The sequence below is a fragment of the Octopus bimaculoides genome, chromosome 1 (genome assembly GCF_046866305.1).
Source record: "Octopus bimaculoides isolate indiv1 chromosome 1, ASM4686630v1, whole genome shotgun sequence".
Classification (NCBI taxonomy): domain Eukaryota; kingdom Metazoa; phylum Mollusca; class Cephalopoda; order Octopoda; family Octopodidae; genus Octopus; species Octopus bimaculoides.
This window is the reverse complement of record NC_142928.1, coordinates 133888895-133901394: the sequence shown is the minus strand read 5'-3', so window position 1 is coordinate 133901394 and position 12500 is coordinate 133888895. Positions and strand designations below refer to the sequence as shown.

The 12500-nt window shown below is 40.9% G+C and overlaps 1 protein-coding gene across 10 annotated transcripts in view; it reads right to left on the bottom strand.

Annotated features, from left to right (window-relative positions):
- The window catches only part of LOC106870292 (large neutral amino acids transporter small subunit 2), a 280148-nt gene that overhangs the window by 238484 nt on the left and 29164 nt on the right, over window positions 1-12500 (bottom strand). For 4 of the 10 annotated variants that reach the window (XM_052970761.2, XM_052970799.2, XM_052970778.2 and 1 more), the window contains one exon: window positions 8302-8377. The exons of the other annotated variants lie outside the window; for them this stretch is intronic. In XM_052970761.2, the coding sequence (XP_052826721.1) occupies window positions 8302-8377 (76 nt within the window). The remainder of the gene's footprint in view (window positions 1-8301; window positions 8378-12500) is intronic. 10 annotated transcript variants of the gene reach the window in all.

The window sequence follows — 12500 nt, the reverse complement described above, 5'->3', positions numbered from 1 at the left end:
TTCTAAAGAATAAGTCCTGGGGTCGATTTGCTCGACTAAAAGGCGGTGCTCCAGCATGGCCACAGTCAAAAGACTGAAACAAGTAAAAGAGTAAAAGATATAGAAGCAGTATTAATACCGAAAGGTAAAATGTATGCATGTCTGTATGTAAACAGAGTGAGTGAAAGAGAATTAACGTTACAATGTAACGATGGGTGGAATTAATTAAGATCGTTACGGTCAAAGATGATTAGTGTCGCCGTATTTGTTGCTACAATAATTAGTGTGGCCTGTCTGTTATTAAGTGTCGCCTGCTTAATGAAGTCTAATCACCGTGTTGTTTTATAAGTCTTTTAAAGTGTAATGGTATCTGTCGTATCTGAGCTAAATGGCTGTATGTACACACACACACACGCACACACACACACACACACACATGCACACACACAAGGTGTCTGTGTGTGAGTACATTTGTGTGCTTACTCATCTATTTATTGGTAGTATTTGTAGTTTAGTATGTATACCGGGAATATACAGATTTTAATCTTTTACTTGTTTCAGTCATTAAACTGCGACCATGCTGGGGCACCGACTTGAGAAACTGCAGTCGAATGAATCGACTGCAGTACCTATTGTTATTTTTTTAAAAGTTTGACACTTATTCTAGAGAACCGTTTTGCTAAGGACATAAGCATACCAACACCGGTTGTCAAGCGGTGGGGGAAAGAAAGATACAAAAAAAAACACACACACACACTCACACACATGCACACACACATACACACACACATAGACACACACATACACACATATGTTTTCTTCCAACCATTAATTTTAATCTGAAAATTTTCAAAAAATGTACTTTTGATGTAGTTTTACATGTTGATGACGAAAATCCCATTCATCTTTTCAAAAAATAATAAAAAATAATGGAGTTGGACGCATTTAAAGTTATGCGTTTTTAGCCAAAGAATGTTAACCAGTGTCCTCTCAACGGAAGTCGAAAGTTGTCATAGCAACGCTAGGTTACTGTTGTTTACCCATACTGCTAGGCGAAAGAGTTGACAATTATTAGGTTTTATAAGGAGGGACTGGGGCACCATAGAAATGAAAATGGTTTATGGCACGAAAGAAATCACTTTAAACTTGCTAAAAGAATATTCGTAATGTCTCAGTATAGAAGCAGAAGTTTTACGTAAAATTTATTTTAACGATATCATCGAACACTTCACACTTATAAAGAAACAAAACGAAGGAGAAAACTTTTCAAATATAAATAAAGTGGAAGCGTACAAAAAAAAACATTATTTTCCATCTTACTGTGAATTTTGTTTCATTTTGAGAAATAAAAATTCATTTAATGGTCTATTATACCTTACATTTTGAATTATTTTTGTTCGAGGGCACCAAAACATTTCAAGTGTTTAGGGCCTCTAAGGGTCTTAACCCGGCCCTGACCGCAGTAGACTATAGGAGTTATTTACTGGAGCGAGCTAAAAATATAACCGGAGTCGAATGCTACCCGAATAGTGGATTTCGGTGGTGTTTGTCACGAAACTCGAGGTTTTCTTTTTGCTCTGCCTTCTCAGAACCACGACACACTTGAAGATTGCATTTGACAATTAATTTTGTCGGGAACAACTATTTGCAGTAACCTGTGACGCTCATACATATTCCTAAGATACCAGGTTACCAATTTCGCCATAGACCGGTGAACCACAGGGTTGAGTTTTTAAACTCGCAAGACGAGACTTTTGCTTAATAAGTAGAAAGCATTTGGGCCTGTCTCAAGCGAGGGAATAAACGCTGTTGTGGCGCTCATCGTTTTACAGATCTCTGCAAGTTTATGTGATGCCGTGTGTACAAAAAATGTGATCTCTTCGTAGAAATAGTTTTATTTCATCATTGTTTTCTTTTCTTTTATTGAAAGCCCATGTGCTTTGTTTCATTTTGGCTGTTATTTCTTGCTTGTCGAAAGCAAGAGCCATAACTATGGCAATAATATTATTCTAATTGTACGCACGAGCGCGCACATATATATGTTGGACCATTTTGGACCACTGAAATCAGCACGTTCATTTCATTCTCCCTCTATTTGTTTCCTCTTATTCCTTTCTATCGAAGAGCATAGGCTTGAAACGTAAGAGACTTTTCCATTTCCCCGAGCGTCAAACTAATGCACTTGCTTGTTGTTCATACACCTGTCTTCGTCTCTTCGTCTTTGTTCTTCTATAAATTTGAACTATATATATGTATATATATATATATATATATAGATAGATAGATAGATAGATAGATAGATAGATAGATAGATATATCTTCAAGTGGCTGGAGAAAATAAAAAGATATTCCTTTTCTTTCATTACGTCAAACCCCAGAAAATATTCATTATTTCATCATTGTTTTCTTTTACTAAATACATTTTTTAAAAGAAAACCCGAGAAAATCTTTTTATTCGTTTTTTTTTTTTAAATAAAAATTTAAGGTTCCGTAATGTTTTTAGCTTCAAAAATTCGTCTTTCATTCAATCTTTATGGTTCCCCTTCTGTCTTCATTTTCAAAATTTTTATATGGTTCTGTGGGTAAACAACGGTATACTGGAGTTCCCATGGCAACAAAACAGTTTTGACTTCCGCTTGTGAGGACATTGGACTTATTTCATTGGCTAAAGTCATGTAACTTTAAATGCTTCTAACTTCTTTATTATGAATTTTAGTTGAAAATGACTGGTATTTTCGCCATCAGCATGTAAAATTGATACAGTGTAGAAAAATTTTTAAATAATCCATTGAAAATTCAAAAAATTTCAACTGGTTGGAAGAAAACGAAAAAGATCCACAGATAGATAGATAGATAGATAGATAGATAGATAGATAGATAGATAACTTTCTTTATTGGCCACACAGGGCTGAACATAGAGGGGGCAAATATAATGTAGAGTTTTTCTTTTTGAGTGGGGCGAAAACAACTGAAATTAAAAAATAAAAATAGGGACAACGATCAAAAGGGATCGAAATCGTTTGGGATATACAAAAAGTTGAAATGATACAAAAAGTTCCCAAAAGTGGGGAGGTTTATCGGTGGAAAGAAAAACCTACGAAAAGACCACGGTAACCTCGGGCAATAATGTCACATAATAACACATTTACAAGAAGTAACTCTCTGTTTTCCCTTTTTTTTTGTTGTTTTTTTCCGGTTCATAGGATCAAGGTGGATCCGTCATTCACACGAGCCATCCTTGCTACATTCACCCATCTTTTCTTGAAACATTCGCTAGACAAAACTTTCCTCTCTACTCTCACCTTCCTTTTCAAGTGATACTTGAAGAAGTTGATGAGAGATTGACCAGAGAGAAAAGTGTTTGTCTATAATCCTTTCAGACGTGTCCACCAGACACATTCTTTCGCCATAGCCACAAGTACGATGAAAATAGCTCTTCTTTCCCGTTTGAAGGAGGAGGCGCGACAATATTGACGATAGACTCGGCTGATAAACCGTCTCGTCCCACACGTGACAGCAGTCGTTCGGCATAAGCCCACAGGTCGGAAATGGTTGGACACTGCACGAATACGTGCAGAAAGGTTTCGTCGCTCTAACTGCATCTCGGGCAGGTCGGTCCCGTGATTCTCGAGCCGTGCCTGTAGAGCTTATCCCGAACGGGTAGCGCTTCTCGATAGCACTGTCAGGCCAGGGATCTCTGGAAGTTGTCCATAGGTCTAGGCCCGAAAGTCGTCTTGAACAGGCGGGTCAGGTATTCCTCGTCGATGCCCAGGTTCGTCCGAGATCGTCGTCGTACCTCCCCTCCACCAATCCCCTATAGAATGCTTTGGTTATGATGCAGTCGCTCAAGGTCAACCCGGACGGCATAGTTGCTCCAGAGCAACGTGACACTCGCGGTGCCATTCGCCCTTCCTCGGCCTCTTCTTGATCCACAACTGCAGCTCGTTCATGGAGACGAGCACACCTGTCCACCGTCGGCCACGCCTGTCCACCGTCGACCATACCTGTCCACCGTCGACCACACCTGTCCACCGTCGTCTACGTAGAGCCGGAGATGTCGCAGTCTCAGCGCATGTGTGCGCATCATCAACCACGGCAACAACCAGCGGGTGTTGGCAGCAAACGGATCACCTGATAATCTGAACGCTTCCTTTCCACAAGAAGCGGAAGATGCGTTCCAGTTTGGTGATGGTAGGGTCGGGACAAAGCACGACGGTCAGGCATTAGTAGATGACGGACGTGATGTACGCGTTCGCCACCTCCACCCGATCTTTTAGGGACATCTTCCTCTTGGCCTATTGCCGGGAGAGAGTGGCCATCCTACTCGTTAGCTTGTCCCAGTTCTCCGTTTGGAGGTCAGGACCAAACCAGACCCTGAGCAACTTGAACGGCCCGTTGGTCCAGCGTCCCACTACTGAGGCGCTGCTGGATGGCATGGGCTTGCTTCTCCGGATACCTAGACGCAAGCCTACTGACTTTTCCGGGTTGATTTTTGCTCCCATCACCGCTTCGTAGTCTTTCAGTGTCTCGCCGACCAGCTCGATGTGCTCGTGGCTAGACACTATGATGGTGACGTCGTCCGCGTATGCGGACACGCTCGTCCCGCACCCCAGTTCTCGCGGGATTCCCCTCAGCGTCGCCAGCTTCCGCAGTTGTGGCTCGAGAGTCAATACCTACAGAAGCGACGAGAGGGGGCATCCCTGACGGACCGAACGTGCAATGTCGAAAGGTCTCGATAGATGCCCATTCACACGAATTACCGAACGGATGCCTCTATACAAGGCAGCCATCCAACCGCAGAAGACGGGACCGAAACTAGCTGCTATGGTCTACCCTATCGAAAGCTTTGGATTGATCCAAATTGATCAGGGCCCCACCCATGTCAGGTTCCTTAACTACCCTGTTTATGATGTAGCGCATCAGATGCTGCTGAAACGCCTCACACATCCTGCTGGTCTCGAGCAATTCGCGCTCCTGTTCATCTGCCAGAGACCGAATGGTGAATTTGTTGCCCCTTTGCGCCTCCGCCACCAGGGCCTCTCGCGCAGCTCTAACACCTTCGTTTCTTAGAGCCCGCATCCTAGCCCTGACAGCTCACCCTTCGTGTTTGGCGTTGAAGTGTTGGTCGAGGGCCAACCTCGCCGCCAAAACGTCGGATGCGATGCCAATTCTGATCGCCTCTTCTAACTTCTTAACTAGGTCATCCTCTACTCTGTTTCTATCTATGGCTAGTCCTTTGCTATACCTAATCGTTTCTGCTTTTATTGCTCTCTTGATGGCAAACTACAATTTGTTGATGATGGTTCCCGTCAAAGCTCTCTTTACTAGCGTGCTAATTCGGGCTCTGAAAACCTGTCTCGACGAGAAAGACGCGTTCAGTTTTCAGTAACTGGGGCCCTGCCTATGTGCCTTATCTAAGTCTAACGTAGACGTCACGCGTTTGTGATCTGTGTAGCTGACTATGTGGAATTGTGGACATCCTAAGCTATCCCTATTTACTGTCCTACACAGTATTCTATCTAGATACGATCTCGACGACCCAGTGCGGTTGCTCCATGTCCCCGTTGGGCGCATTTGGATGGTCGAGTCGGTACCTGTCCGACAGTTGAAAGCGTCTGAGCAGGTCTCTGAGGTATTTGCATCCCTGTCTATTCCTATCTCTGCCCACGTAGTCTAGATGTGTGTCCAAGGTAGCATTCCAATCCCCCACTAAAAGTAAAGGACGAGACGTTCCTAAGAATACTTCTAGACGTCGAAAGAAATCCGGCCGACCTGTTAAAGGCGGTGCATAGACTGATAGGAGTCGAAATGCACACCCATCGCTGCCGTCGACATCCAGGACAACCAGTCTACCCCCCGGGTCTACGAATATTGTCTTTACTTCGTGATCCAGACTCTTGCGAAAAAGTAACGCAGTGCCACTACCGCCCATCCGTGGCAGACAGGGAGAAAAATAAATGTTAAACTGTTCGCCAAACATAGTCTTTAGGGCCCGTGGATTATGGTGTCTGATCTCACTATGGCTATGAGTCCCATATCGTGTGACTTTATGTCATTTAAGAGGTACCCTTGTTTCCAATGGGACCCCAAGCCACGCGCATTCACACAACCAATCTTGATCATGGTCCTAATGAGTTGTGTGTTTTAAAACACGAACGAAAGGAACAAAGAGTTACTTACCGTTCGAAATTTTCGTCTCCTCCTTTGATTTTTCATCAAGGAGGTTACTGTATAATTTTTTCGATGAGTATTTCTGACAACCCCCTACCACATTGGGGTAGAGGGATTTTAGTGTGTGGTGCAAGGTGGGTATGACGTGCAAAATTTTAATGTGTTTTGGAGGTGTTGTGTATGGGTGGTTGTTTGTTTTGTCGTCTTATGTCAGGTTTGTTTTTGAGTTGATGTACTCCATCAACTCTGTGTTTTTAGCATTTATGGCTGTGAGCATAGTTGATGTATGTGTTTTGGTGGTGTTGGTGCTGTCTTCGGGAGTTGTGTATCTCCCTGCTTTGTTGGTGTTTGCATTTGTTCTTTTTTTTGCTTCTCTTCCTCCTTCCTTTTCTGGTTATTTGCCATTCCTCACTACTTTCGTCTTCCGACGAAATTTCTGAGGAATCGGGAGAGGGTAAGGGCATGTTATGAGGATCTATGTATGTTTGTGTAAGTGGTTGTGTTGTTGTTTTCGTTGGTTTTGGTTGTTCATTGTTTGTGTGATTTGTATGTGATATAGGGGAGGGGGAATCAGTTTTTGTATCTTCTTTTTTTTCCTGTATCTTTAGTTCTTGGTGTTGTTGTTGATAATGTTTTTTCAGGAGTTGATTTGTTTTCGATTGTTGGTATTGATGGTGTTTCTTTTATCGTCTTTTGTGTTGATGGTGGTGTGGGTAGTAAAGCTTTTTCTTAGATTTTGGTTGTTGTTGTTGTTGTTTTTTTGCGGCAATGGACAATCGTTTTTTAGATGAATCTCGCTGTTGCACAGATAACAGCGTGGCCGCCTGCCCTCCACCACTACATAAAACGTGTATCTTTCTGTTAATTCAATACAGGTGGGTATTTTATTAATTGATTACTGATCGATTTGCAAAAGAATTTCCAGTGTTTTTGCCACCCAATTTTGCTGTTCTAAAACAGCAATTTCCAAAATGTTAGCTTCCTCCATTTCGAAGCAGATGGCAGACAATAGCCATTGCGTCTCTACTTCTCGAAGCACATTCTTTATTGTCACCTTTGTCACTCTCTGGCCAAGATAACTGGGTATCATTACCAGCTTGTCTGTACGAAGAGTGAGTGTCGAAAATTGCTTGGCCAGGTTTTCACTGCGAAATCGCACTTGAATAGTGGCAAATTCATGCCACCAATTGACATATTCTTTATGTGCCCATACAGGGCGAAGGCATTTTTCAATTTTTTCTTGTGGTGCATTTTCAGGTCTTTTCGTTTTTGTGCTTAGTATTTTATAGATGATTGTTTTTTGTGTGTGTGTTTGTTCTAATATATTTTTAGGGATGTGTAAGAGTAAGTTTTAGCCTTCTTTGCTAAGCAGTGTTTTTGTCTCTTTGATTTGTTGGGCAGTGAATGATACAATGGTTTTCTTTTGTCTTATCGCTTCAGCGAAATTTGCTTTGTCTTTTTTTTGGTGGTGGTGGTGGTGGCGGCGGCAGAGGTGTCAGTTGTAACAGTTGAAGGTGAAATTGTAGTGGTGGTGTTGGTGTTGCTGGTACTGTTTTTCGTGGAGGTCATGGTGAACGGCTTTGCGACGATATCGTTGTTGTTGGTGGTGGTACTGGCATTCATGTTTACGTCTGTATTCGTTTGTGTGAAATTTCTCTCTTCCGTCTTTCTTTCATGAAGTTGTGGTATAGGGAGTGTAGGAAACTCAGTATCAAACGTGTCTCCAAGGAGACCGGCGTTTGTTAGAAAACTGTCTTCATGGCTTGAAGACGCCATCTTCGAAATGAAAATGGCTAAGCAAGCCGAAAACAAATTCACAAAACTAAGAAACAGGCCACGCAGGGCAGGCTTCCTGTGGAAACAAATTGCAAAATCGAAAGTACTATTTGTTGGACAACTTTCTCGTGAAAAATATTATACAAGACACACTTTTCATAGCAGAAGCAAGCCAACTTACGCGGAGTTGATGTGACTATCGTCCGTCCATTAGATAGATAGATAGATAGATAGATAGATAGATAGATAGATAGATAGATAGACAGACAGACAGATTGAAAGATAGATAGATACGACGGGCTTCTTTCAATTTCCGTCTACCAAATCCGCTAACGAGGCTTTGATCGGCCCAGGACTATAATAGAAGATACTTACCCAAGGTTTCACGCAGTGGGACTGAACCCTGAACCATGTGACTGGAAAGCAAACTTCATACCACACATGCCTGCACCTACAATTATTTATATATGTTCAATGAAATGCTCAGCTTTTATTTTTATTTTTACAACACCAAAAGAAAAAGAAGTAGGACCAATAGAAGAGAGGGTCCGTCAGCTTTGTGTTTGCCAACCTCCCTCTACCATATATGCTTACACAACTGACCCAAAAGTACCGCCATTCTAAAAGCGTCGCCCGGAGACGATCGCATCTCCCGCCGTCGCCTAGCTATGCTACTTGGTACATTATTTAACCACCTCAGAGCCACTTTAATTTTGAAAGAAGTTCACCGATAGGGTAACAAAAGCAGTTTTGTTCTTAAAAAATTCTCTCAGAAGTCCAAAATACTAATACTTTCTTAACTGCAATAAATGTTGCGTGTGTATGTCTCAGCTTTCTCTGTCTCCGCCTACTTTAAGTATGTTAAGCAAAACATGGAAATAAAAACATGGATTGTTCTTAAGTAAAATGATTCTCTTTTCTAGACATTAATTAGTAAACGTATAGTGACAGATGATAAACTTTAAAAGCTTTAATACCAGAAGTATGCTATTATTATTGGCTGTTTTACAATATAAAATTGCAACACGCAGATGAAATGTTGCATTTCCTTACTGAAAAGTACTTCGTTGTAAAGACATTACATCAGCATTTACTGATGTAATTAAGTACAGTAAACTTGTAACCCTATATCCAAGGCACGAAGTCTGCAGATTCTGAATGTTTTCTTTAAAGCTGACTTTAGATAATATATTAACATTTGCATTCGTAAATTAGCTAACTTCATCAAAGGTAGAACATTTTGTTTATAAACCGGATAAATGAATGAGATCAGCGCGGTAAGAGCATAGCTTCTTTGAATGGATGGCAAATGGAGGGAGGTGATTGGTGGAGGCTAATGATTGATGGAATATAAACAAATAGCTGGAGTTGTTGAAGTGAGGTGCAAAGAAGAATGCTTAGAGACGCCATACCGTAACTGACACACATGCACCTGCACTCTCACATTTGTAGAGAGTCACCTACACACACGCATATAAACACGCACGCGTGCACACATACGCATGTGCGCGCGCACATATGCACACACGCAAAAGCAAGCAACCTACTTCGAAATTGATGCGAACAGACACATGTATACGTGCATATATGTGTGTGTATGTTTACATATATATATATATATATATATATATATATATATATATATGTATATGTATATATATATATACGTATGTGTGTGTGTGTATGTGTGTACGTACCTATATATGACACATGCGTGTGCACGTGTACGTATGTGTGTGTCTGTACACGTGCACATGTCTGTGGGTTTGGAATAGTTGAAATCGCTCTGGAATCGACTTTACCATGCACGACACATTGAACTATTTTATTCTCTTGAGAACTGAACATATGAGTCATAGACTAATTTAGTGTCACACACACACACACACACACACACACACACACACACGCACGCAGAGTCTTCTCTCTCTTACACACAAACATACATTCACCCTCTTGCACACATACTTACGAAACAGACATTACGCAACAGAATTGATAAAGCGCTAAAATCTGATAGGATGGTAAAGGGAAGTTTGTTCATATAAGCCATTCTAGGTTGAGACAGGATTAGGAAGGTCAATTTTAATAGCCAATACATTATTAGTTGAATCCTATTTCTGCCTCTTGTAGAGTAAATAATACATCAGGTGACGATTTTCAGCTCGGAAGTGCTATTATTTTACATAACGGAGAACAATTGAATTGTCTTGCTTGATGCGGTTATAAGTATGTTTCATCATCCGATCCACATTGTGCTGTAATTTGGGGTTGAATAGAACCGAACTAGTTTTGACACATATTTTGCAATGTGGTGGTGGTGGTGATAGTGGTGGTGGTGGTGGTGGTGGTGGTGGTGGTGGTGGTGGTGGTGGTGGTGGTGGTGGTAGCAGTGTTGTAGTGGCATATGACAGCATGTAATATATATTACTAGGGCTGGTAACGATTAATTTAATTTTAATAATTAACTTTTGAGAAATTAACGATTAATTAATAGTTAATTTCGATTAAAACACAAAAATGTCTGCAGTTGCACTCATTGACAAGTTTATGATATTTCAATTAAACCTCAGTTAAAAGCAAGAAATAGCATAGGCGTTTTCTTACTCAAATGTTGTTGGATAACCAGTTATGCAAACATACAAGCATGTTAACAGTATTTGGTTCAAGTGATGAGCGCGTCTTGTTAACAATCTAACCAGCAGAGCTAAATAATCGTTCACACGGAACCGAGGTAGCTGGTAGGCACAGAACAGTCTTGGCAAAAAATGCCAATTTCGGATATCGATGTATCAATTCGGATATCAATTTCGGATATCAATTAAGTTTCCATCATTGTAGTAAATCAAGTGATTCAGCAAGTTTTTTCTCCATTTTATATCGCTGTACTTCACCAGAAGAATTTTCGACACCCTCTTCTAAGTCTGAGTCAGACTCCATCAGCTTAATGCGCCTTTCATTAGGTTCGCATAGAGATTTACTGACACTGTCAGTATCATCTTGTGCATTAGTCTTCAACCGATCATCAATACCAACTGCTATTTGTTGTCCAATAAGTAACCAAGTTTGTTCTTTTGAATCGTCTGATAAACACTTCAAGTTTTTATATTGTGGATCAAGTGCTGTTGCAATCTGTAATATTTCAATACTTTTTATGTCAGCTACACGTTTGCTGAAGTCAGATGCTGCCTTGAATCTGGCTATATAACCTGGACCATCATCATTTACAGTCATGTACTTTGTCAAAGACAATAACAGTGGCAATACACAGCTACACGACACATATTTTTCACCACCAAACAGGACCGTAGCCTGACAGAATAAGTCTAAAACGTTAATGTACTTTGAAATTTTTTCTCAATCAGAATCGAACAGTTTTAGACCTTTATATTGCTTCTCTTTGTCTGACATGTAGATGATTATTGCTTCTCTGGCCTGCAGCAGACTCTGCAGCATTAGAAAAGTACTGTTCCATCTTGTTGGAACATCTTGCTGTAGCTTACGCAATGGTGAATCACTACAATTCTGCAATTCAGTTGTGTGGAAAGGGCTATGTTTAAAATGACCTATGATTTTTCGACATTTGACCAACAATGTTTCTGTATCTGCGGCTTTAAACCCATGCAATATGCTCAGCTGCAGTCTATGAGCCAAACACAGAATATGATCAAAACCAGTTTGATTAACAGCTGAAACCAAATTATGTGCTTCGTCTGTTACTAGAAAGTGAATCTTCTTTCTTATATCCCAGTCTTTTACAAATTGTTTATATAACTCAGCAACATTGTTCGAATAGTGTTGTTCAACAACATGCACACATTCAAGAATAGCACTTATTAAATTCTTGTCATCAGCAATCCAATGGCCGATCATTCCGCAATAACCTTCATTACCCAAGGATATCCAAAAATCAATTGTTAGCGCAATTGCCTTTGAATTTTTCACTGCTTCTAAAACACTTTCTTTTTTGCTGTTATAAATATCAGCCAACATTTTATCAATAGTGCGCCGGCAAGGTAGTTTATATTTGGTATTTTGAAGCGCTGTACGCAATACTTGCTGAAGACCAACATCTTCTACTATCGATATTGGTCTACCACTATTAGCTATCCAGTTTGCAAGTGATATTTTAATGTCACGTTGTACGGTAGCACTCACCGGATGATCAGACCGACGATAAAACTGACTTAAAGTCGTCTGCTTGGAGGTAGATGACACCGCTGCAGTAGTAGACTGACTAAATGAAGCTGACTTTGAAGGCTGAGGTTTCGAATACTGTAGCGAGTGTTTGTTTTGAAGATGGTAAGTAAGCGATGTATTAGATCCATAGTGTGGAGACGCAATGGCCCAGTGCTTAGGGCAGCGGACTCGCGGTCATAGGATCACGGTTTTGATTCCCAGATCGGGCGTTGTGAGTGTTTATTGAGCGAAAACACCTAAAAGCTCCACGAAGCTCCGGCAGGGGATGGTGGCGAACCCTGCTGTACTCTTTCACCACAACTTTCTCTCACTCTTACTTTCTGTTTCTGTTGTGCCTGTAATTCAAAGGGTCAGCCTTGTCACATTCTGTGTCA